General features: G+C 37.2%; 1 protein-coding gene across 1 annotated transcript; it reads right to left on the reverse strand.

The window, feature by feature from the left end:
* Window positions 1-41: 41 nt before the first annotated feature.
* C19H16orf87 (chromosome 19 C16orf87 homolog) lies at window positions 42-26,234 on the reverse strand. The gene is made up of 4 exons (XM_059905081.1): window positions 26,095-26,234; window positions 20,305-20,401; window positions 7,544-7,726; window positions 42-1,784 (listed from the first exon to the last, which is right to left on the reverse strand). The coding sequence occupies exons 1-4, from the start codon at window positions 26,158-26,160 to the stop codon at window positions 1,666-1,668; spliced, it is 465 nt and encodes a 154-aa protein (XP_059761064.1). The 5' UTR covers window positions 26,161-26,234; the 3' UTR covers window positions 42-1,665.
* Window positions 26,235-27,501: the final 1,267 nt, after the last annotated feature.

Here is a 27,501-nt window from a genome sequence, read left to right on the forward strand (position 1 = left end):
ATTTATATGCACTGGGAAACCAAAAAATTCATGTGACTTGCTTTACTGCAATATTTGCTTTATTGCAGGGGTCTGGATCTGAACCCACAATATCTTGGAGGTATGCCTGTATTAAGTTCATAAGCATTTTTAGATATTAATCTTAAGTTTTTTTCTCAAAATTTAAAGTTTTCTTATATTTCATAGATAAAATCACATTAACATTTCTGGGAATAAACTTTATTACTAGGGCTTTAAAATGCATACAAGATAATTGTAGTAATACTTGCAGGTAAATATGGGGATTGAGGGAAAAGGAATTTTTAGGAAAATCCTACACCCTACCTAGAGAACCTCTTAAGCTCCCTCTGCTGGCTACCATTTAAATAAAGTAGAAAAAAAGGTAAACCTCTTTTCTTCTGGGAGGTAATGGGAGATGCACTCTGAAGCTGACAATGCTGTTGTTGAAATTGAAAGGAAAGTTCTCTTAAGTAAGGACTAAGTCTAACTGCTGCCTACATTCCCTAATAAGGCTTTAGGACTGCCAAACAGATGGGGGGGGGAGGGGGAGGCCACAGTCGACTTAAAATAAGGGAAGTCATTATCAAGTTTGAATATGTTAAGCATTAAATCGATATACAAAAATGCAAAAGCATTTAGTATAAAACAAATCAACTATAAACAATTATCATTTAACACTAGAAAATTAATAATTTAAATACAGTTCACAAACTTCACTAGAACAAAAAGCTTATACCAAACTATTTAATCTATTAGTTTCAATATTAAGGTTTATTTTTTTCCTCCAGAGTGAGGTTAAGTAACAATTTAAATAATTTTCAGGATGTATAAATGAACATCCATTCAGAAAGAACATTACTGCTTCAAAGTGGCTATCTAAGAAATATTTTGCATGTAATAAATATATTTTATGTTTAGGTTAACAGGCACCATCTTGAGAGCAAAAAAGTATTTTTTTTAATTAATAAATAAATTACATTCAAGAAAACAAGGAGTTTATATCTGAAGTATGATATATCCTTAAATGTTTTTCTTCATATAGCACCCAAACTTCCAAACTAGAAAGTAGCTTCTAAAATATAACTCATACCTTAAGTTATAAAAATAAAGGCCAAGAAAAAATCAATTTAAGACAAAATTTACAGTTTATATTATTAATTCCCCATTCAATAAAATATCAATTGCCAATTTACTAAATGAACTGCAAATATGCAATGTTAGTGCTGAAAATCTGAAATATATATTTTTAAAAGTCACTCTTTTTCAAAGTATTTAAAATATTGCATCTCTGGTGTCAAATCTGCAAACTATCATTTTATTTCTCTAGTTTTCTTACTTCCACTCCCAACCCTACCCCTTAATCCTGTAAAAGCCATCCAGCTTTTTTTCTTTTTTTCAGCAGGGGGGGTGGGGGGTGGGGGGGTTAAAACACTACATCCCAAACACAAAACACTGACAATACTCCTTGGTAAACAAGGAAATCCCAGAACAGTCCAAGCCTGCAGCTTTGCTCCCAAAGTGTGCCACAGGCTAAATGATAAAGAAAAAAAAAAACAATCAATGGCCCTTATTGATGCAGTCAGAATGCTCCTGGGAGTTCATAACTGTTTGAGAATTTGCTGATGTAATCCTGAAGAAAGTTTCAACACATTTTGCAGACAAATATCAGAGAATAAGTCTTTGATTAATAATTTTTCTATTTATTTCTGCCAAGGCGACTGAAAACACGAAAGCCTTTTCATCAGAGAGGTTAGCATAGATGTCAATTTCCTTTTCCTGTTTCTCTGTTAAAAGAAAAAGGGAAAGATTTTAATATAAAGGCAGTAGATGCAGTATTTTTTTTAATTTAAAGTTTTCAAGTATTCCTTTAAATGACAATAAATATAATACATTATACTACAACATACACTAAATGTTATAAAGTATTATGCTACTGAACTGAAATTTTAAAATTACACAAAGGGGTTACTAAAATGTCAAGAACTCAATTCTAAGACTAAATGGAGACTGTATATATTTCTATACACACAGTCTAATATCAATATCATTTCTGTAAGAATCTCAAATATTTCTTTCTCCTCACTAGCATGAGCTGTTTCAATCAAAATGAATTTCCTCACCCTAAATATGGTCCCTTCTGAACATCAATGGTGCCTTTATGAATATATTAAGTTCTTCACCTTAGCCCTGCTATGGAAAATATGAATAACCAACATTTATTTCTACTTTTCCCCACCTGATTACAAATGTAATCCAAGTCCATGGTAGAAACTTTGAAAAATACAGAAAAAGAAAAAAGAAAAATCACCTATTATCTCATGAGCCAGCTAAAATCACGATTAACATCTTTTGTGTATATTCTCCCAAATGATTTTTTCAGGCTCTACTATGATTCCACTTTTGTCTCGTTTTTTGTTTTGCATTGACTTTTTAATCAAAGTTAAACATGAATATAGTTTAGAGTCAAATTATTTTTACAAAACGTGTTACAAAAAAAACAGAAGTCCTCCTCCCCTCACGCACATTTCCTACTCTTCAAATAAAACTACTTTTCCAGGTATTCCTTTTGGTTTTTACCTAAGTAACAAATTTACCTGATGCAACAGCTTGGATTTTTGGTTTTAGGCATGATTAATTGACTTTCCACCATGAAATATTAGGATTTATTGTTTTCTGTCTCTTGCCCCCACCATACTCTTCTTATCACATCTTCCCATTATAGTTATATTACCATTTTGATGAGATCAATATTGTGTTTACATTATTCACTGTGTAAATGATTTCACTTTTCCTGTACACTGTTTTCACTGAAGGGATTCTCTTTTTTCATTTGCTTAGTTTTCATTACTAATTGAACCCAAACTCTCTCCTAGTTGGATAAATCTTTCAGAATGTTTACACATATCAATCTTATCTTCTTGAAGAAATTCTATGCTCCAATGTGAAATGGTTGCTTTCTAGGCCTATTGCACAATTATCATCTGGAGATCTCTTGTCAACATCATGCTGGAGATTCTCCTCATCTCTCTCTTGAGTTGGACCCCGTGTCGTAGGTCCAGGATACTTTCTTGGTTTACTTCTTCATTGATGCCACATATCTTGCAGTAGCCTCCTGAGAAAGGGAGTATGGGTAGCAAATTTTTTGAGACCCTGAATATCAGAAAGTGTCTTTAGTCTTTCTTCACACTAGTTAATAGCATGATTGAGTTAAGACTTGAATATTTCCTCTTAGTATTTTAAAGGCAAAATACTGTCTTCCAACTACTGGTGTCACTGTTAAGAAAACCCTATACCACTTTTTACAGTTATTTTTTAAGTTATTGCTAAATTTACTACAGTTAAATATACAGATCATAAGTGTACAACTGGATGACCCATACCACAATCAAGATACAGAAAATCCCTCATGCTCCTCTCCAGTCAATCCCTCCCCACCGCACCAGCAACCATTGTTCTACCACCATAGATTTATTTTGCCTGTTCTTGAACTTCATATAAGTGGCATGGTATAGTATGTACTGTTTTGTGTCTAGCTTCTTTCATTCAACATGTTTTTGAAATTCACTGATGTTGCTCATACATGAGTAGTTTGTTCCTTGCTGGGTAGTATGCCACTGTACCACTTTGATTATTTTCTCTGAACACTTGAAGGACCTTCCCTTTAACCAGAGAGATATGATTTATGATGATATGCTTTGGCATAATATCTAGTTTTAACCATCCATTGGTCTGGGAATTTGGTGAGGCATTTCAATATGGAAACTCAGTGTCCTTCCTGTTTGGGAAAACTACTTGAATTATTTCACTGATGACTTCCCATCTACTTCATCTTCTATGTTCTTCTTCTGCAACATCAGTTATTTACAGATGTTGACCTCAAACTGGTCCTCTAAATTTCTTATGTTTCTTATTCATTTTTTCATCTCTTTTCCTATTGCTATACATTCTGGTACATTTCATCAATTTTGTCTGTAAGCCTTCTGTTAAAGTTTTACATTTCTGCAAATCATATAGACATATACATACATATATATATATTTTGAGATTCTCATTTTAAAGTTCATTTTCCAAGTACTTTTTTGACATCTGCAATTCCTTTTAAACATCATCTTGTTCTTCTTTCATGAATACCATATCTTCTCTTACAAAGAATATTAATGGTAGTCTTAATTTTTTTCTTCTCCCTGCAAAAACTTATCATATCCAAGTTATTTTTTTATTCCTTTGTGAAAGCCTGACTGGAGAACTCAGTATTTACCATCTCAAATTTTCACCTAATCTTCCTCATCTTAATTTGGTACTCCTGCCCTCAATGATGCCTGGTGTTTCCTAGACCAGAGACTCTGTTTTCCCTTTCAAAGGATAAACTTGCAGGGAAGGGAGGTCAGGGTAAAGAGCCCTAGCAGGCTATTAAAACACAGAGTTCAAATAATCTTGTTTTTAGCCTCACCTTCACCTCTACACTTCCAGACATAACTGAGGTAAAAATTCCTGACCTTAGGCAGACGTGAAACAAAAATCAGTTTCTTTCTCAGCTTTCCTCAAAGGAGTTTACGATTTGGGTTTCTTGGGTCTGCTAAAGAAGTTACCACTTTCCAGAATTTTGCTGCTTCTCCCACTCCTTGTCCTTGTGGGACTTGGCCCTTTAAAAAAAAATCCCTTTCATCCCTGTCATTTTACTAGGATTTGGGGAGGGTGCAGAGCTAGATGTGTTTATTCAATCCACCATCTTTAACGTGAAGTCTACATTAACTCTCTATGTTCATTAATAAGGTATTCAGAATTGCCCAATATATTTCAATCAGTCAAAATGTCACTCCTACTTTACTAATATCCAGAATAATCATACCCCCCACATATAAAATAAAGACTTATTTTAAACCATCCAAAACTGTTAAGTTTAATGGTTGGCTTTTATGATAATGTTGTTATCTAGATGTCTAAAAAGATTTCCTTTTCATTCCTTCTTCTTCCTATTTTTTTCAAAACATAGAAAACAGTAAAGCCAATTAAAAATGTGCTTTTAGACACACTGTCAGGTTTTCCTTATTAGAATAAAGGTAAAGCTTGCTTCAAATTCTTCAAGTGCCCTATGAGCTGGGAATCAATAAATACTGAATTTAAGTAGCTACTTAACACTAAGAAGCATATCAAAGAAGTCTATTCTAAAATATATAGACATTTCAAAAGTTCATATTTTCTATCAGTATTATATTTAGAAAACATGGTCTGCCTTAAGGGTTTGTAAAATACAGCCTGCAAAATTGGTAAAATACAATTGGCAAAATCTGGCCTCCCACCTGTTTTTACAAAGTCTTACTGGAACACAGCCATGCCCATTCATTTACGTATTCCCTATGGCTGCTTTCCAGACACAACGACAGAGCAGACTAGCTATGACAGAGACCGTATAGCCCACGAAGGCTAAAATATTTATTATCTGGCTCTTTACAGAAAAAGTTTGCTGACTGCCCTTGCCTCTGGCCTACATTAAAAGATTCTATTTTATTATACAAAAATTCCTTTGAGGTCCTCCCTGTTTGTATTAAAAGTATATCTTACTCTAGAAATAGCTTTCTTAAAACTTTCCTATAATAAACTAAAATTACCTGAAAACAATTTATACCCAAATAAATGCTTTTTTCAAGTTAACATGAAATAAAAGATCCAAACCTGCATATATAGAGTCCTACCACAACTACAGAGCCTTCGTTCCCCCAAATAAAGTACTGTCATTATCTATTCTCTCATCTCCTCTGACCAGAAGCATTCCTTTTCCATTCTTTGGTTTATATTCCCTGTACTTCAACGGTAAAGAATGTTCTGTTTTCTGGGCCAAGCAGTATTTCCCTCTTTTCTTTTTTCTCCGTTTACTTTTTTTTTAATTTATTTATTTTATTTTTTGGCTGCATTGGGTCTTCGTTGCTGTGCTTGCGCTTTCTCTAATTGTGGCGAGTGGGTGCTACTCTTCGTTGCAGTGCGTGGGCTTCTCATTGCGGTGGCTTCTCTTGTTGTAGAGCACGGGCTCTAGGTGCACAGGCTTCAGTAGTTGTGGCACGCGGGGCTCAGTAGATGCAGCTTGTGGGCTCTAGAGCGCAGGCTCAGTAGTTGTGGCGCACGGGCTTTGTTGTTCCGTGGCATGTGGGATCTTCCCAGACCAGGGCTCGAACCCGTGTCCCCTACACCAGCAGGCAGATTCTTAACCACTGTGCCACCAGGGAAGCCCCTCTGTTGACTTTTCTTTACCTAGTTTTCATTCTGTAACAGTCTTTAGCATATATTTTCTGATCATCCCATTGTTAAAGAAGCACCCTCAAGTTGAGAAAACAACTCAAACTCTCTGGAAGATCAGCATAATAGAAAGAAAGAGAAAAAGCAGTAAAACTACCCAAAGAAATTAAGGAGTATAGAAGCACAGAATACAGTCAAAGACATTATAAACCTTAGTCCTTTAGCCATACAGTATTAAAAAAATCTTTAACTTTGATAAAAGCTGTACCAGTGAAGTTATTTTCCCTAACAGTAGTACTTTTATTCAAATAGAAGCACACAAAGCAGAGAGAAATGGTGATCAGGTAAAAAATTCTCAATGTCTAAAATACATTTATATTTGAATACCTAAGACTGAATACCTGAAAAAGCAAAGCATAACTCACAAATAACATAAGAAGTTATAAACACATTTCACTGAAGAAATTATTTTAATAGAGGTTTTTGTGGTGTCTAACAACATTGTTATATATTTTTAATTGAAGTATAGTTGATTTACTTGAGAGAGATTTTTAAAGAATTATAAAAAGCAACTATCTCTTTTTTTCTTTAATTACTGGCTTGAAAGTCCCACTTTTTAAAGGATATTCATGGGCATATAGGGTGCATTATACTATTCTTTTTACTTTTGTGTAATCTTTTAAATTTTCCACAATAAAAGGTTTTTTAAAAGATGTATAAATCAAAAAAAACGAGAAGTTTTAGTTGATGGTTACAAACAAGTTATTGGTAGACACACTACTTATCAGAAGAAAAGAGAAAATCTATAAGGAGAATATGAATATGTTTTAGACCAAGAAGAATTCACCTTACTATCCAAAAGCTGCCTCAGAATAGGAAACAGAATAGGAGTAATTTAAAAATTCATACTGAAGAACACTTGATAGCAAAATTTTAAAACTCACAGTATAATAGTTTGAAATAAGTCTTAACAGAATTCAGATTTATCTTTAAAAAAGTATAACTATTTTAACAGACTTATCCAGGATGTCATACACAAATTATCTCTGAACTTTACTATCATCAGTTTATAGCAAGGTGAATTTTACCTAATTTAAGCCTTTAATTTTCCAATAAGAATTAAATTTATATGACTTTTTTAAAACAAGCATCTACCTGTAGGGAAATGTTTTTACAAACGAAAATATGAGTTGGAATTTTAAGTCTAGGAGTTCAATGCCTACCAAACACTTTCTTCACTACTATCTAATTTAGATGTTAGAAAACTTTAATACCTGAAAAAAAAACAACAACTGCTTGGATTTACTCATACCTCTTTCTTCCTCATGTTTTTTGGCAGATGCACTTTTAGGTCTTCCTCTTCCTCGTCTGATATGATCTGAATGGCTGTTACTTCGAGACCTCTTTCTGTTTTCTAAATCCTTATTTACTGTAGAATTTATCTTCTCTCGCCTAACTCTCTCTGTTCGCCTCCTCTTGGCCTCATGCTTGTTTTCTGTATGGATGAATAAAAGTGATATATTTTAGGGCTTAGCAAGAACTGTTTGCCCATGTTCTCATTGCTTTCTTCTTTTTTTTTCTAAATAGCACTAGAGTTTGCTGCCTGGCATATTTTATAAAACTACAACCATAACATCTATATGTCCCTCACACCTATGCAGGAAAAAAAGAAATTCAAAAGAATTCAGATCCACACTAACACATGAGGTAGTAGGAATCTTATAACGGAAGACAAGTTTCTTTATTTGATACTTTTAATTTCAGCCCCTACAAGTTCACACAATTCCACAGCAACCTTTTTCCTTCTCTCTGTATCCAAGTTAAAAATGGTGAAGTATTACAAAAGGAAAATAAATATTCCATTCCTTTTTTCCCCCTACCCAAATTACAGATTGAAATATGTCAAATACACAGAAGCAAAACTGACCTTAGCCATAATATTTATATTAAAGTTCCCAGTAAAAACCAAACAGAAAATATCTAGGGAAAACATTAAAACACTAGGGAAGTAAGCAGTTATCACTTTATCCACAGATGAGGTCATTTCTGACATTCTAAGAGCATGTTTATCCCAAATAAATAGCAATAGGGGAACTTTACTCAACATGGTGATTTAATTAATGCAAGGAGCCACCCCTCTCACTCCAAACAGATCAAAAGGTTGGATAAGACAAACAACAATTTTTTTTAAATTGATTTAATACGTACCTGAATTCAAAAGAAAGAAAGAAAATTCCCCAAATGCCTAAAACCATGGTGGTAAAAGGGCAAAACATATAAGAAAATTCATATCCCAAGAACTAAAGAGAACAATTTAAAAGGCTATATAGGGCTTCCCTGGTGGCACAGTGGTTAAGAAGCCGCCTGCCAATGCAGGGGACATGGGTTTGAGCCCTGGTCTGGGAAGATCCCACATGCCGTGGAGCAACTAAGCCCGTGCACCACAACTACTGAGCCTGCACTCTAGAGCCCACAAGCCACAACTACTGAGCCCACCTACCACAACTGTTGAAGCCCACGCACCTAGAGCCCGTGCTCCACAAGAGACGCCACAGCAATGAGAAGCCTGCACACTGCAACTGAGAGTAGCCCCCACTGGCCACAACTAGAGAAAGACCGCGCACAGCAGCAAAGACCCAATGCAGCCAAAAATAAATAAATAGAGTAAATAAATTAAAAATAAAATGAAATAAAAGGCTATATAAATTAAGTACGCTTAATAGGCTACTATAAAATAAAATAAATTTAAGTAAAATATTAAAAGTTATTTCCAAATACCATATCCTTGGAGAATTAGTTAATTCCAGGTCTCAGATTAACATATACCAGATAATGCAAGAATATTTAGTTATTCCAGACTGTAAGAAAGTTATCTAAGATCATCAGCATCTTGTTAAAGCACTCAAGGGCTAACTTGAAGAGGCTCCTGCTGACCATTATAATTTGAGCATCAATAAAAATAATAACTATAATAGACTGAAACACCTAAAGAACCAACTCACTATTTTGAAAAGTGAAATAAAGGAAAAGAATAAAGCATGTACCCTGCTTTTTCTATTCAAACTGTACCACTCACTGGTAACAAAAGGGTAGATGAAGAGCAATTTCTCATTTTAGAATCACTGTGGCTAAAAAACTGAAGAAGGAATAAGAGTATCACCATTTTCAACTTGAAATGAACTAAATGTAAACATCAACAGCTGCTAACATCACAAAAACAGAGATAAGTAGACTTTGTGCCTCCTTATAGAATACCTACCTAAGTAGTCTTGCCAAAAAAAAAAAAAAATCAAATCTCATCAAGCCCTTGTATCCAAATTACAATTTATAAGAAAAAGAGAAATCATTCAAAGAATGTGTTAACATACACCACGGAGACACAAACAGTAAATCCAAATGGACAAGTGATAGTTTAACATATAATTTGCAAGGAATAAAAGAGAAAATAATAGATAAAGAGAGAGCCAAAAAAGATATCAGTCATATGCAATGTGTGGACCTTATTTGGAATCTGTTTTTAAAAACCATTTATGAGAAACCTGAAAATTTCAACACCAGTTGGATATTTGATATTACGGAATTATTGTTAATTTTTTATTGTGCTTAAGTTTTTAAAGGTCTATCTTTTATTTTAATTTTTTTAATTTTTAATTTTATTTCTTTTTGGTTGCACCGCATGGCATATGGGATCCTAGTTCCCTGACCAGGGATCAAACCCATGCCCCCTGCATTGGAGGCATGGAGTCTTAACCACTGGACCGCCAGGGAAGTCCCAAGGTCTGTCTTTTAGAAACATGTAATGAAATATTTATAATTGAAATTATATGAAATTTGCTTTAAAATAATATACAAGAGAAGGCGTGGATGTGGATGGGACAGGGTATGCTTAGAATTTCTCAAAAAGAAAAAAGTTGAAAGAAATAGTAACAGGTAAAGCTTTTTACAGTATGTCTTTTAGAGTTTAACACTGAATTTAAGTTTGTTCCTTCAGCTACCCACCCATCTCTGCAAACTTCTTCATAGCCAACTTCTCAAAAAAGAAGTATCTGTACTTTCTGCCTTCAGTTTCTCACCTCCCATTCACCCATCAATTCATTCCAGTATAGCTCCCAACTCAATGAAAATGATCATCAAGAAGGACAAAAACCTCTGTCAGCAAATCTAATAGACACCTCTCTTTAATCATCTTAATACCATCTCTCAAAAATTCAACAGAGGACTACTCTTTTCCTTGAAATTAATTTTTTACTTGATTTTCAGGTTCTGCAAATTTCCCATCTCACCAGCCATTCCTCTTTATCGCCTCTGCTGTCTTCTCCTCCCTGCAGGTTCTTTTCCATCTCTAATATTAAAGTCTTAGGACTCTGTCCTGAGCCCAGATAAACCATGGACCCAAAACATTAAAAACTATTGTTATAATGGTTCCAAAATTTATACGTTCAGCTCTGACTTCTTCCCAAAGCTCTAGACTGCCTACCTGACAGCTTCACTTGTATGACTCACAAGCATTTCAGATGCGCCAAAAAATAACTCTTGATTTTCCTTCCTCCAACCTTCATTATACTAGTAAATAGCACCAACCAGTTGCAAAAGCCAAATAACTTGTAGTCATTTGTGACTCAGCTTGTTTCTTCTATCATCACAGAAGTCCATAGGTACTCCGTGCAAAATACATCCACAATTTCTTCATTTCTCCCACTTCTATGGGCAACATCCAAATCGAACACATTCCCTAAATAGCTGCCAAAATTATGTTAAAAAAAAAAAAAGACTGTATAAATAAGCTTCCTTTCTAAAACCTTTCATTAGCTTTTCACTTTATTTAAAAGAAAGTCAAATTTCCCGACCAAAGACTGTAAGTCCCCCTATAAGACCTGACATTTGCCTCTCACCCATCTAATCTCATACCACTAGCCATTTTGTTCGGTACTCTCCAGACATGCCTTCCTTTTAATAAAACAAGTTCCTTCCTCCCCTTGAGTCTCTACATTTGCTAATGCTTCTGCCTAGAGCTTTCTTCCCAAGGCTCTTCATGAGACAGGCTTTATTTATTTCCTTCAGATGTCAATTTATAGGTCGCCCCTCTGAGTCTCCCAGCCCAAGTTACTTTCTATAATCTTCTTCTACTACTACTACTATAGTCCTTCTATAATTTTCTTCTACTACTACTTCTACTTCTACTTCTACTACTACTACTACTACTACTACTACATTTATTTATATGTTCAATATGTCTCCCCCTTCGAAATATAAGTTCTATGAAAGTTGGGATGCTTTTGCCTGTCTCATTCACAGAACCTAGGACATTACCTACACATGTTAAGTGGTGCTGAATAAATAAAATCAGACTGAACACATGATTTATTTCATTATCTTCTCAAAAATCCTACTGAAATGAGAACAAACATGGGTAAAAAGGTAAAGGGAAAAAGGAAAATAAATCTGCAGTGCTTGAAACAGAAAAGGGTGCTATTAACGATCTGAAATTACAGAATTTCAGCAAACTGGCAAGCTGACAGATTCTAAGTAACCAGAATAGAAGAAACTAAAATTCAAAATAAGAATAAGAGATATCTCCTATAGAAGGGATCGCTGTTCTTCCCAAAGATACTCCCAGGACAGGACAAAAAGTACAGTAAGGAACAGCAGGCCACAGGGTGATCATCAGAATAACTAGAACTACTGCAGAACAGTTGGGCCTATGTATACAAAAGTAACACATAAAGATGTAAAGCTCTTGGGAACCAAGCGTTGTTCAAGGGGACTTTGAACCTCCACAACATAGAAAGAAGAAACAAACAAACAAAAAAGGCAGTTCCTCATAAAAATGAAATACTATAAAGGATTTCACATTCTGTCCCAGAATGAAGCCTTCCTTATTTTGGCAATCATGGATTTCAACAGCATCCCCCAGCTCACCTAATTTACATCTAAAAGCCTGCCAATAAGCTGCTTCCAATTGTACACTAAAGAAATGTCAAAATAGACTTTCAAAACAGTGTAGGATATTCATGCAAGTTATCTACACTGATAAACCAAGATCTTCATTTATAAATATCAACAGGCAATTAAGGATTACCAGCTATTTGAAGAAAATAAAAAGTGTGAGAGAGAGAAGGAGCAAGATAAAACATGAGGAACAGGGAGTTCCCTAGTGGCCTAGTGGTTAGGATTCTGGGCTTTCACTGCCGTGGCCCGGGTTAAATCCCTGGTCAAGGCCAAAAACAAAACAAAAACAAAAACATGAGGAACAAAGGTAGTTCAGGAAAACAAAAAAATCTTCCAACATTTCAAAGCATACCTTCAGAGAGTATTATATCATTAAGATTTTTTTGCAGAAATAGAAAACTCCATCCTAAAATCATATGGAATCTCAATGGACCCCAAACAGACAAAACAATCTTGGAAAAGAACAGAGAATCACACTTCTTGATTTCAAAACTTTTCTAACAAAACTACAGTAATCAAAAAAATGTAGTACTGCCTTACCAGAGACATACAGACCAATAGAATAAAATAGCCCAGAAATAAATCCTCGAATATATGGTCAAATGATTTTCAATAACAGTAGCCATGAAAAAACAGTACTTTCAACAAGTGGTAATTGGGAAAACTGGATATCCACAGGCAAAAAAATGAAACTGGACCCTTATCTTATACCATATACAACAGCAGTCCCCAACCTTTTTGGTACTAGGGACTGGTTTCCTGGAAGCCAATATTTCCCCCCCCCCGGCGGGGGGGGAAGGGGCAGGGCAGGGGGGACGGTTCAGGAGGTAATGCGAGTGATGGAGAGCGGCAGAAGAAGCTTTGCTCGCTCGCCCACCACTCACCTCCTACTTTGCAGTCCGGTTCCTAACAGGCCGCGGACTGGTAGCGGTCCACGGCCCGGGGATTGGGGACCCCGATATACAAGAATTAACTCAAAATGTATTGAAGATCTAAATATAACAACTAAAACTATAAAATGCTTAGGGAAAAACTTCAAGACAGTGGATTTGTCAATGATTTCTTGGATATGACACCAAAAGTACCGACAACGAAAGAAAAAATAGACAACTTGGATTTCATCAAAATTAAAAACTTCTGTATGTCAAAGGACACTATCAACAGAGTAGAAAAGCAACTCATGGAATGGAAGAAAATATTTGCAAAAATATATCAGATAAGGGATTAACATCCAGAATAAAAAGAACTTCCACAATTTAACAACAACAAAAAATGGACAAAGAACTTGAACAGACATTTCTCCAAAGATAGACAAATAGCCAATAAACACATGAAAAGATGTTCAACATCACTACTCATTAGGGAAATGCAAATTAAAATCACAACAAGACACCACTTCATACCCATTAGTATGGCTATTATGAAAAGCACATAAAATAACAAGTGTTGATGAGGATGTAGAGAAATTGGAATCGTTGTGCATTGCTGGTGGTAATGAAAAATAGTGCAAACAATATGGCGACTCCTCAGGAAATTAAACAGAATTACTACCTGACTCAGCATTTCCCCTTCTGGGTATATATTCAAAAGAAATGAAAGCAGGGAACTGAACAGATATTTGTACACCCATGTTCACAGCAGCATTTTTCACAATAGCCAAAAGGTGAAAGCAACTCAAGTGTCCATCAATGCATGAACAAAATGTAGTAAGTACATACAATCGAATATTATTCAGGAAGGAAATTCTGACACGTCACAGCGTGGGTGAAGGCATTATACTAAGTGAAACCCGACACAAAAAGACAAATATTGCATGACTACACTTATACAAGGTAACTACAGTAGTCAAATTCAAGTTCACAGGCACAGAAAGAATAGTAGTGGCCTGGGGCATGATGGGGGCAGGGAGTAGGAGGAAAATGGGGAGTTATTGTTTTATGTGTACGGAGTTTCAGTTTGGGAAGATGAAAAGAGTTCTGGAAATAGACAGTGGTGATGATTAAGCACATGATATGAATGTACTTAATGCCACTGAACCGTACAACTTAAAATGATTAAAATACAAAATTTTGGGACTTCCTTGGTGGTGCAGTGTTTAAGAATCTGCCTGCCAATGCAGGCGACGCGGGTTTGAGCCCTGGTCTGTGCTCTGAGACACGCCTAGAGCCTGTGCTCTGCAACAAGAGAAGCCACCGCAATGAGAAGCCGACACACCGCAATGAGAAGCCGACACACCGCAATGAAGAGTAGCCCTCGCTCACCGCAACTAGAGAAAGCCCATGCACAGCTACAAAGACCCAACACAGCCAAATAAGTAAATAAATAAATAAATAAAATTAATTAAAAAAAAAAAAAAGAAAAAGTAGGGGACTTCCCTGGCGGCCCAGTGGTTAAGACTTCACCTTCCAAAGCAGGGGGTGCAGGTTCGATCCCTGGTCAGGGAGCTAAGATCCCACATGCCTGGTGGCCAAAAAACCAAAATACAAAACAGAAGCAATACTGTAACAAATTCAAGACTTTAAAAATGGTCCACATCAAAATATCTTTAAAAAAAAAAAAAAGAAAGAAAAAAAGTAGGATTATCCTTATAGTACAATGGAAAGAAATTTTAGCATGACAGCTGTGCAGCAGACCTAAAATCAGTCTTGATTAGAAGAAATCAGAGGATTCTATGAAAAATGTCTTTTAAAGATGAATATAGATACCATTATATAAACTATATGATTAAGAACTTTAAAAAAAGGCACAGAGATGAAGGTATGTATTTTTTCATCAAAAGGCAAAATAAAAGCTATGTTCCATATATGAATGTACAGCAATTTTAAGTGATTAGCATGTAAGGAACAATGTTTTCTGAAATAACAAAACCAAATCTTCACTGTCAAGTAATTCAGAGTTGAGGATCACTTACTACTGATTAATGTTCAATCATTTTGGGTTTCTAAAAGGTACTGGTGATAATCATTTCTCCATTTTTCTTCCTTAACTACAAAAGTGAGTATGTCATTTATAGACTTTGCTTATTTATCAGCCTTTCCCTGTTAGAGAATAATTTAAAAATTATGTTTAATATTTTTATCCCTTTTTCCTTCCCCCAATAAAAAATGGAATTTATTTAATTTTGCTATTTATTTGACAAAGCTTAACCCAAAGCGTATACTCACTGAGAAATTAACAGTTAAATACTAATAAGCTATTCAAAATTCTTACCATTTTAAATCTTTTTCTTATCTTTAGAGGAAGTCTTTTATAAACTAGTATCTCAGTTAGATTTTCAGTTTACTTTTTCTTTACAGTTTTTATAATTAAAAATTTTTAAAGGTATATCCATTGTTATTAAATACAAAATAGCACCCTTGATGCCACTAAACCACCCAGAACACCCATTTGGAAAACCAAATTTAAAGATTTGGAACGAACTGAGTTTGTTCTCACCAAAAACTGCTTCTGTCAGTATTTGGTGACTGACCAAATATCTGAATAGATTACTACTACAGTACTGAAGGTTTAGGCCACAGTACAGATACTTTCAATTTTAGGAAATACAGTATTTCCTTTAATTTCTTTTTTTTAAAATTTCTTCAAATTGACAGATGAAGACTCAACCTCAAGGCTACTTTTTAAACTCTCAGTCAACCATTCAATTTAGAAATGAAATCCTACATGAACAACATAGTCAATTTTAAAAAATTTATCTCCATTTAATATTGACCCCCTAAAAAGGATAAAAGAAACAATACTACATTCCTAACGCATTTAGAAAGGTATCAAAGAATAATTAATTGCCTTGAGGTTCTATGCACTTGTACAAAACACTGAGCATTAATACAGCTTTATTTGTAACACTCATCTTTTCCTCTCACCGAAATTAATATATTTTTACAATTTAAAATTAATTTCCATAATAGATTTTATTTATCTATATTTTCAGCTAGCAAAGTTCTATATTGTTCTAGCGTCCCACCTCCCTATTTTCATGTATGTTATGAAGATATCAAGATGATTAGTATATTTGCAAAATGTGATATTTCAACATTTCAAATCTAGATAAATCTATGACTTAACAGATTATTTTCCTCCTGCATGTCACACAAAGTTAGAATAATTAAATAAGAGGTTTCAACCCACTGAAATTTCAAATAATCTTTTATAGCTTTGATTTTAAGATAAGTGCAATCTGAGCTTTAAAGATGTTTCTTTTTTGTTTTAAATGTTTAATTATGCAAATAAAAGTCTTCCCTGGGGACTTCCCTGGTTGTGCAGTGGTTAAGAATCCGCCTGCCAATGCAGGGGACACGGGTTCGAGCCCTGGTCCGGGAAGATCCCATGTGCCATGGAGCAACTAAGCCCATGCGCCACAACTACTGAGCCTGCACTCTAGGGCCTGCATGCTGCAACTACTGAGCCTGCATGCCGCAACTACTGAGCCTACATGCCACAACTACTGAAGCCCGCGCGCCTAGAGCCCATGTTCCGCAACGAGAAGCCACCGCAATGAGAAGTCCGCGCACTGCAACGAAAAGTAGCTCCCGCTCGCTGCAACTAGACAAAGGTCATGTGCAGCAACGAAGACCCAATGCAGCCAGAAAAAATTTAAAAAAAGAAATTTAATTGTAAAAATTAGTATTTATTGAGTACCTATAACATACCAAGCTTTCTTTATGTTAGACATTTTCATATGCACTTCATCTACACTTCAATCCTCTAAGGTTGGTACTATAAATCTACATAAACACAAGTAAACAGCAGCTGCCCCTGGAGCTTAATTAACCTGTTAGAGAGTGACCAAACTGGAATCTGAATCTGAAGCCAGATCTTCCGTATAATATATAACAACATATAGTACACGTCTGTACTATACCAAACTGATTTCCAGGCTTTGAGTACTCTTAATCCTTCTTAAAACCCTTTCCTCCTTTGGTTCTACAGCACAGTCTATCCCTGATATTTCTCTGTCCTTTCTATTCTTTGTTTCTTTTGCTGGTTCTTCTTCCTCCTCCCTAGGATTTCTAGGCTTCAATGTTTCATCTTCACTTCAAGGTCTCAAGTCTACTCTTATTAAACAACAGAACCTTAGGAAACTCCAAACGTAAAATAATAATGAACTGCTTCTCACTCATCACACTGACTTATGTAACACCACTCTCTGTTGGCTGTTCTCCTGCGGCTGACATTTCTTCTCAGTTGACATGACCTCCCTACCCACTTCTACCCTTAAAGTTCAGTCCCTGAACCTGCTTCCTCTTCCTACCCTATAGACTCTATAGAACTAGCTCATCCACTTCCATGATATCAACAACCATGATGATTCAAAACCTTTCTCTCCGGCTGAGGCTATTCCCTGAGCTTCAGACTGTATGTCCAACTGGGGAAAAAAAAAAATCCACACGGATGATATTTCACAACTATATCCAAACATAGTTTCTTCATCTTTCCCTCAAAACTTGTCTTCCCTTTTATCTTCCCTTTCTAACCAGTAAAATCCATCAGAAATCTGGGAGTCATTCTAAAGTCTTCCCTCTCCTTCAAATGATTCTAAATTCTTAACACTTGTAGCATCTGTCCCTTTTCTCTGTCCTCATTTACATTTCTTCCTTACCTCATTTCTCACCTGAATTGTTGGTATATAGAAGGGTCTCAAAAATATTTGTTGAGTGAAAAACTAATAAACACAATTGTCCCACTAATAGCATGGACCATGTCTTATTCATTTTGGAGCCTCGGAACTGAGTTGACATGCCACCCCAGCAAATCTACTGAATGAATCATTCCAAGGTTCCCATACCCAAATCACACTCTTAGGAAACAAGAACCAGGAATTGATTTTTAACAGTTCTCTGGATGACTCCTATATAACCAATCCAGCAACAGCCTTTAAGAACTAATGAATTAATAGTAAGTCCATTACCATGTTGAAAGGGAGCAAACTCAGAGGCAGAAATGGAATTAAAACTGCTTTTCTCCCATCTCTCCACAGACCTAGGATAAACAGACCTCTCACAGACATAAATATAAGTAATTCTTGAATCACCTCCTACTATAACCATTCTTTGCCTAACTCGGCATCCTCACTCAGTTAACATACTGCAAAAGCTCACTTCCACCTTGTAACCCCACAAACTATTCTCTAGACAGAAGTCAGAATGATCTTTCTAAAAGGCAAATCAGAGCACGCCACCCTCCCCTCACCTCATCGCACATCCCAGGGATAGTTTCTCCTCACACCGTAAGAATAAAAACCAAAATCTTACTCTAGTTTACAAAGCCTTAAATAAATAATCTGGTCCCTGCTTATCCCTCTTGCCTCATATCGAACATTCTCCTGGTTTTACTGTCTACACTGCAACCATGCTGGCCTTTTTGTTCCTAAAATATACCAAACTTTTAACAACCTTAAAATTTTTGCATTTGCTATTTCATCTGTCAAGAATGGTCTTCTTCCTGGGCTTCCCTGGTGGCGCAGTGGTTGAGAATCTGCCTGCCGATGCAGGGGACACGGGTTCGAGCCCTGGTCTGGGAAGATCCCACATGCCACGGAGCAACTGGGCCCGTGAGCCACAATTACTGAGCCTGCGCGTCTGGAGCCTGTGCTCCGCAACAGGAGAGGCCGCGGTGGTGAGAGGCCCGCGCACCGCGATGAAGAGTGGTCCCCACTTGCCGCAACTGGAGAAGGCCCTCGCACAGAAACGAAGACTCAACACAGTCATAAATAAATAAATAAAAGAACGTGAATTTCAAAAAAAAAAAAAAAGAATGGTCTTCTTCCTGATCTTATCATGGCTACTACCCCCCTGTTCCTATTCAGCCTCAGCCTAAAATGTCACCTCTCAGAGAAGCTTCCAACCACTCAATCAAAATTAGCCTTCCAGTCACACACCTCAGCACTCTATTTTAATTTCTTACAAGGCGTTTATTCACAAGTTGATATTCTCCCTGTTTATCTGTTCTCTATTTCCTGCCCACAAGAATGCATTAAGCTCCATGACAGCAGTGAACCTGCCTTGATAGTAAATTCATTCATTACTTTAGGCCCAAGGCTTAGAACAGTGCCTAGCATACAGCAGATGCTCATATATACACTTGCAATCAATCTACTCTTATTTGGGGATCATGAACATACAAAGTTCTGACTTTATCAAAGAACAAATAACAAAATTTCATTTTTTAATAAATATATCTGCTGAACAAATCCAATTTGTTTATATTAATGGGAAGGTAAAATTCAAACAAAAATTTTTTTAGATATTCTATATCAGGGAATTACAAAAAATAACCAATGTATCTAAAAATTATATTCACACCAAAATCAGGTTATATTTTTTCAGTCACCAGTTTAAAAAAAAAAACAAACCTACTTTAAAGTTGTTACACATTGTACCAGCACTATGAGAGGAAAAACCAAAATGTCCATCAAGCAGTAAACAGATAAACAAATTGTGGCATATCCACACAAAGAATACTATTAAGCAATAAAAAGGAATGAATTCTTATTGATATACACAACAATATGGCCGAATCTTAAATTACGCTCAGTGAAAGAAGTCAGGCAATAAAGATTGCATACTGTATGATTCCACTTGTATAATGTAAAGTTCTAAAATAGTGACAGAAAGCAGATCGGTGGTTATCTGGGGGAGTGGGAAACAAGATGGAAAGATTACAAAGGGGAACTAGAAAGCTTATGGGAATGATGGACATGTTCATTATCTTGACTGTGGTGACTGATTGGTGTAAACACATGACAAAACTTATCAAACATACACTTTAAATATGTACAATTTATTGGAAGTCAATTATACCTTTAGTAAACATTTAAAATTTTTTTAAAAACATCAGATTAGGTCACTCCCTTGCTTAAAACCCTTCAATGGCTCTCCATCCTCCAAAAATAAAAAATAGAAAATTGTTACAAGCTTTATCAGCATTACAAGGGAGTTAACATTTAAATAGAATGAACGGCATACTAATGTCATAAGCTGATTTCCAATAGCTACTAAAAACCAAACAAATACTTCAATAGACTTTAATTGTTAACTTCAACAAAAATTGAATAGTAAATTCACAAAAATTAATTTTAAATTTCTACATCAAAAAGCTAAAAATGTGGTAAACTCTTACAATTACCTGTAGAAGATGGTGATTTTTCTGGGTGTTTTGCATTTAAAAGTTTTCTGCTAATAAATATGTAACCACAGGGACATGATTTACATGCAACAGGAACCTGTAGACAAAAAAAAGAAGCAATTTATTATTACAATTTTTCTGTTCTTAAACTTCTCAGTGTTTATGTACTCTCCTAAACTGAATGATAAATTACTTGAAGTAGGAATCATGGATTTATTTAAACCCCACCTCCTGACAACAAATTATGAGATGGGTATTGTGTCCTCTAAATCTTCACATTCTACTAACGCACTACAATAATCATGAATGTAGCAAATGCATGATAAACATGTGCTGATGTGAGTGAACAACAGAAAACCACAATAGGGTCAGAGCCAAGGAAAATATATGGGAAAAAAGGTAGCATTTCCTAAAATATTAGTTTGAAAGTAGTTTATACAGAATAAATTGGAAAGGGGGGCATGATTGGGAAATCATTAAAGTAATCCCAGCATTACATTATGAGGGCCCCACTGGAATAGTGAGAATGGAAATGGAGAGAAGGTAGATCTACAAGACATTTCAAAAGGGTAAAGAACTGAAAACAACCCAGGTTCCAACATGAGCGGGTAAGATGCCGATTACTACCAATAGAAAAAAAAAAAAAAGTTTACAACAACCAGTTTGAGGGGCAAAAGTGTTGTACAAACAAAAGAGAATGTGGGACAAAGCAGGAGTTAAGACATAGTACCTTACAGTCTCAGCTCCAGGAAGGACGTTGGATAAAACACAAGCTCTTCAGGCTTCTGTTTATAAATCTGTAAACTATTTTTACAAGTGTCTCCTTTCTCCATTTCAAGTCTGTCAATATCTTTCTAAAGCCAAATGTTAGGGACTTCCCTGGTGGCGCAGTGGTTAAGAATCCGCCTGCCAATGCAGAGGACATGGGTTTGAGCCCTGGTCTGGGAAGATCCCACATGCCATGGAGCAACTAAGCCCATGCGCCACAACTACTGAGCTTGTGCTCTAGAGCCCACAAGCCACAACTACTGAGCCCATGTGCCACAACTACTGAAGCCCGAGCGCCTAAAGCCCGTGCTCTGCAACAAGAGAAGCCACCGCAATGAGAAGCCGACACACCACAATGAAGAGTAGCCCCTGCTCACCGCAGCTAGAGAAAGCCCGCGTGCAGCAACGAAGACCCAACACAGCCAAAAATAAATAATAAATAAATAAATTTATAAAGCCAAATGTTATTGAAAATCATTGAAAAAAGCTTTAGCTTTCCCTCCACAATTGTTCCACTAATATTAATCTTAATGATCCTTGGACTCAGGGCACATTCACTGAAAACCAGAAATTAATCTCAACAAAAAGTACTCACAGAATAGTAATTACAATTCCCTTTGTAAGATAAGTTCCATTTGCCCACTGTTCTGCTTATGTAAAAGTTTAATCACTACTATAAAGTTTTCATCCATTTATGTAGAGAATGCCTCATGTTCTAGAATATAAATATGTGATCTAAATAAGCTAAATCAGAATTTTGGCAGAATTCCTTTTCTTTGCATAAAAATACTGAACAAAGAATTCTAGTTTGTATTTATGAAAAATAACAATGAATCTATAAAAATAATCAAACTCCAGGTATGTCTAACAGCTTGCTTTATCAAGAATGTAATGAGATTCTTCCAAACCACGACAGAAAATGTAATGTTACATTTCTTAATAGTGTAAAATCTGCCTAAAATAGGTATGTTTTGTCATTTTAAAAATTTCACATCTTCAGAGAAACCAAGCTCAAAGGTACTGACTCATTTCCTTTATACTTAAACACATCATTTACGGCATCCACGGCAGTATAAATTGTTTTAAGTTAATGCTACCCAAAAAAACACAGAACGTGATGTTCTTATTCAACATACCCTTTGCTACTCAACAACCATTTTCTTTCAGCTATTGAAACTCAACAAATTGAAATTTAATTGTCTGATACACAAAAAAATTATACCAATCCATGTCCAGAATTAACAGAGTGCTACAGTTAGATGAGAAATGTACATTCGGCTTTGGGATGACTAATTCAATTGACAGGCTGATCTACATCCCTTAATGAAAGTGTCTTATGCTCAAGGAACATTCATGCGCCTGAGCTAAGTCACCCTAAGGTCCTTTTGAAAATGTAAAGTTCCTTCCCCTCACACCAACCCTGAAAAAAACCCAACTAACCACCACCACAATACAGATCCTGTAAAAAGAATTATTAAATGAGGTAGACAACTTCAGTTATATTAATCTCTTTAAATTATTGTATAATTTGGATTTTAAACAAACACCTAAACTTCCATGAAATTTCAGTTGTAATGCCAAAGACAACAGTAATGAAAGTTCTAATGCTATACTTTCAGGATTTTAAAATGCAAGAAAAAAAATTTGAAGTGTTGTTTACTGATGGCTTGTGAATCAATTTATTCCTTGAAAAATAGGTATTGAGATTGTAGGCATGTTTTACAAGTAAGACAGGCTTAAAAAACAACTGCAAAAAACAAAATCCTGACCCTATATTGTTTCACTGACTTTAAAAAGCTCAAAAATAACCACATTACAGAGAATCCATCTATACTCTTTGTTGCTAAGAGCATCAAAGATACGTACAGCAGACATATTTGCTAAATGTCACATAAAATTTCTTAACATTCTTTCCTAAAAGGGGGAAAAAGCTGATGTAATAAAGAAAAAAAAAAAAAAAGCAAAATCAGAAACATACACCAGAGATCCCAGAAAAATAAGAATCCTGACTACTACTACACTCAAAATGGCTCAGTAACTTGAGTTAGTGGATGTGAAACCCGTTGAAAATGAAAAGTATTGTGGTTTAGATGTTTCAGAACTATATTTTCAAATGGGGGAATGTAAAAGGGGATGTAATAAAGCAACTGAAAATCTAGGTCTTTCTTGTTTGCTGATCTCTGTACCTGTTTTTAAACTTACACACACATATACAGAACTTATGTAAATCTACTCAACTGAGGCAATCTCAAACTTTAAAGATTTTATATTTATGTTTATAAACTATATCTAAATTCTAATTTAATATTCATCAGGCAACTCAGAATAACAGCAGTATTCTAAAGCTTTTTTTAAAAATGGCTTTCTGGATTATAATTTTTTTCTCATTTATAAGAAACCTGTACTTTCAAATAACTAGAAAACTAAAATTAATCTATTATTTTCTTCAACTGAGTTACTTTGAGTAAAAGATAAATCGCTTTTAAGAATCACCAAAAGTTTGAATTAGTCACCACGTTATGTTATCTTCTCTTAAGTATTTAGAATAAAGAACACTACAAATCAACATTTTAAATTATGTTGTTGTAGCCTGTTATGGAATGAATTGTGTCCCCACCCCCAAAAAACACCCCAGCAACAAATTCGTATGTTGAAGCCCCAACCCCCCAACGTGATAGTATTCTTTGGAGATGAGATAATTAGGTTTAGATGAGGTCATGAGGGTGGAGTCCTCACGATGGCATTAGTGTCCCTGGAAGAGACACCAGAAAGCTCTCTTTTCTGCCAGGATCTTGGGACTTCCAGCCTCCAGAACTGTGACAAAATAAATTACTGTTGTTTGAGCCACCCAATCTATGGTATTTTGTTATGGCAGCTGCAGTGGAGGTTTTGTGTGTAACAACAAAACAGAATGTGATATTTCCAAATAAAATGCTGATCACGTTTTGTTGAATAGTTACAGGGACTCCTACAAGTTTATTATCCTTTCCTCTTTTTTTAACGAGGATATTAAAAATAGGTTATTTTCCCCAAAAGGTTACTGTATGCCAAATACAACAAGGTCAGGATTTGCAATAACTGATGCCCTACAGAAACTGGAATGCATAATGCATACCATGTAAACCTTATACTTCTGCACAATTAAACGGAACAAACAGAAATGATTTAAATATTGAAATAATCTTCGACAAGGAAACTTAAATAGAAAAGTCCAACTTTTTCAGAATTTAACAAATTTAGTTTAATGGTAAGAATGGAAATTTAGGACTTCTCTGGTGGCGCAGTGGTTAAGAACCCGCCTGCCAATTCAGGGGACACAGGTTCGAGCCCTGGTCCGCGAAGATCCCACATGCCGCGGAGCAACTAAGCCCGCGCACCACAACTACTGAGCGTGCGCTCTAGAGCTCGCGAGCCACAACTACTGAAGCCCGCGCGCCACAACTACTGAAGCCCTCGCGCCACAACTACTGAAGCCCTCGCGCCTAGAGCCCATGCTCCACAACAAGGGAAGCCACCGCAATAAGAAGCCCGTGCACCGCAACGACGAGTAGTCCCCGCTGGTCGCAACTACTCGAAACCCCACGAGCAACAACAAAGACCCAACGCAAACAAAAATGTAAAAAAAAAAGAAAGGAAATTTAACTCTGTTTTGGAAAACATGGCTAAATTGTTTTTAGAATGCATACTCAATAAACTCATACAATCAATAAACCGTAATTCTCCTCTGATGAGCATATCTATCATTGCCCATAAAAGATACTGAATAAAACATGTAACATTTTCTGTTAAAAGATTTGATCAACCTTTAAGCTTGCTCCTTAAAGTATGCACTAAAATCAGCTTATTAAAAAAGTCTTCAGCCATTTCAAATTACTCCTGATTTAAAAAAAAAAAAAAAAGGAAAGAAAGAAAAAGGGAGAAGAGGTAATCATTTTTAAAAAATTCTCTCAGTGGAAAAGAAATAAACACACCCAGATCTGCATGTTGGCGTGAAATAGGGCCCTAACTAATGCTTTTAACTGAGAGAGTCTTAACTCATTAGATTATAAGGTTTAGAGGAACTTGTATCATTCTAGTAAAAAATGAGGCATCCTTAAACTAAAATGGTAAGATGAGATTTTTTTAAATTACAGCTATGACATCATTAATTCTGTGTAGAACGCAGTCATTTAAAATTCATAAAACCACATATATATTTTTTAGAAGATCTGGAAGCAGAAAATGCCAAATTTTTAACAGTGGATACCGCGGCGGGTAGGGGGAAGTGAGGAGCGCTCAGAAAGGAAGGGCTTCAATGGGGGCGTTATTCAATAACGTTCCATTTAAAACAATGTACAGAAAGGATTCACGATTATTTATGTCAAAAATATAATAATTATATTTAAGAGAAAAAATCTCCATATTTCGCCAAAACTTAAAACTATTACACTGCGGGCCTTTCTGTCACATTTAAGCATCCGCCCAGGTCGCGGGGGGACAGTTTTGGGGGTCCACCGTACACATCTGAAACGGGAACAAAGCAACCCTGCCTGGCAGAAGGCGGATTTCGGAGCCAGGAGCCCGGACTCGGAGTCGGCACATCGGGCATTCTCTTCGGGGCAGGAGGGGGCTGAGGGACCGGACTCGTCCACTTGGGCTGCTGCCCCACACTCCTGCCGCTGTCACCGGAGCCGGACAGGCGATTCGGGGAGGGTCCGGACAGGGCGCCCCGTCAGCTCGCGATAAACCCACGCCCCCTCTCACGCGGCTGGCCACAGGGCAAGATACTCGCCCGTCTGACCGCCGCCAGGTGGGCACCGGCCGGGCCGCGGCCCCGGGCGCTTCCCCCGCAACCCCTCGGCTCTACCCGGCCGGTTCCGGGCTCCCATCGTGGCCAGAGCTCGAGGGCCGGCCCACACGCTCAGCCGCTGGGACCCCGGCAAGGCGGCCTCTCCACAGCCAACGGCCGCCGGCAACGGACGCCCGCCCGCGCGCACCCGCCCCACCGGCCCGTGTGCCCGGTGCTCGGCCCCCGGCGCCCACCTGTTGGTCGCACTCGGGGCATGATTTGGTGGCCATCTTCACTTTCTTGGCTCGAGTTGCAGACATGCTCCTCTCTGGCGGCAGCGGCGGCGGCGGCGGCGGCGGTGGCGGCGGTGGCGGCGGCGGTGGCGGCCCGGGCTCCGCCCCTCGTACTTCAGCAGCCCAGCCTCCGCCCGTTGATCCCCGCTGGCCAGAGTGAGGCTCTGAAAAGTGCGCGCGCGCGCGTGCGCGAGCTCGCGCGGAGCCTGCGTGCCGAGGGGGCGGGGCGCGGCGTGCGCCGGCTCCGAGGGACCGCGGAACACGCCCCCACCCACACCGCTCCGGTCCTCTAGGGCGTACTGATTCTCACGAGAGGAGACCGACTGGATCGTGCGGCGGGACGATGGACACGCCCTCTCTGGGCCAGACGAACGGCCTGGAGGCGTGGTTTGCCCGGGACTCGGCAGTAACGGGCGTCGGGCTCGACCAACGAATGCACAGATGGGGCGGGTCGTGGTGCTGAGCCCGCCCCCTCCCCCAGAGGAAGGAGAACGTGAGAGTGAAAAAGGCGGTGGGGGGTAAAGCGCTTGGCACAGATCCTACCGTTTGATAAACTTCAGTAAATGTTAGCGAGTCTAATCATTGAGGAATTGTAATAGACATCTAATGAATCTGCTATATGCCAGCCCTGGACTCGGTTCTGCGAGGTATAAAATTCGTTAAGTCAAATATGAATTGAGGGCCAATTCTGCCAGACAAATGTGAATACTAGGAGGTGCCTGCCCTCAAACACGTAGTCTAGAAGTGTAGACGGCCCAACATTCGAATGTTGTTGGAAAGAATAAGTCGGCTGACTAGAGTGTTATATCAAAATTTAAAATTCACCTCGACTTTGATCTTGTAATCCCATACCTAAGAGTTTGGAAAGATAATCTCCATGTGCTCAAATGGATTTGTGCAAAAATGTTGCACTTCGCAGCACTGCTTGTCAAAGCAAAATCAGAAACAGCCCATGTGTCCATCAACAAATTGCTTGAGCAAATTAAGTTATGCATACAACGAAATGTCATTGCAGTTCTTCAAAAGAATGATAGTTCTGTATGTAAAGTGATATAATGATCTCCAAAATAGTATTAACTGGAAAAACATAGTACACCTTGTTTAAGACTGTGCAAAAATAATATGAAAATATATTTATTTATGCTTGCATATACATTAAGAAACTGGAAATAGGAACTGGAGGGCAGGAAAAGGAGGGAGACATATTCCATATCCTATTGTATTATTTGAATTTTCTACTAGGTTAACCTAATATGACCCCCCCACCCCCGCAAAAGGGAAAAGGATTTGTACACAGCTAATGAGGTCACCTGACCCACTGTTGAGGGTGTTGGTGGTCCTAGAAGGCTTTCTAGAAGAGTCATCTCC

Source organism: Balaenoptera ricei, chromosome 19 (assembly GCF_028023285.1).
Source record: "Balaenoptera ricei isolate mBalRic1 chromosome 19, mBalRic1.hap2, whole genome shotgun sequence".
Classification (NCBI taxonomy): domain Eukaryota; kingdom Metazoa; phylum Chordata; class Mammalia; order Artiodactyla; family Balaenopteridae; genus Balaenoptera; species Balaenoptera ricei.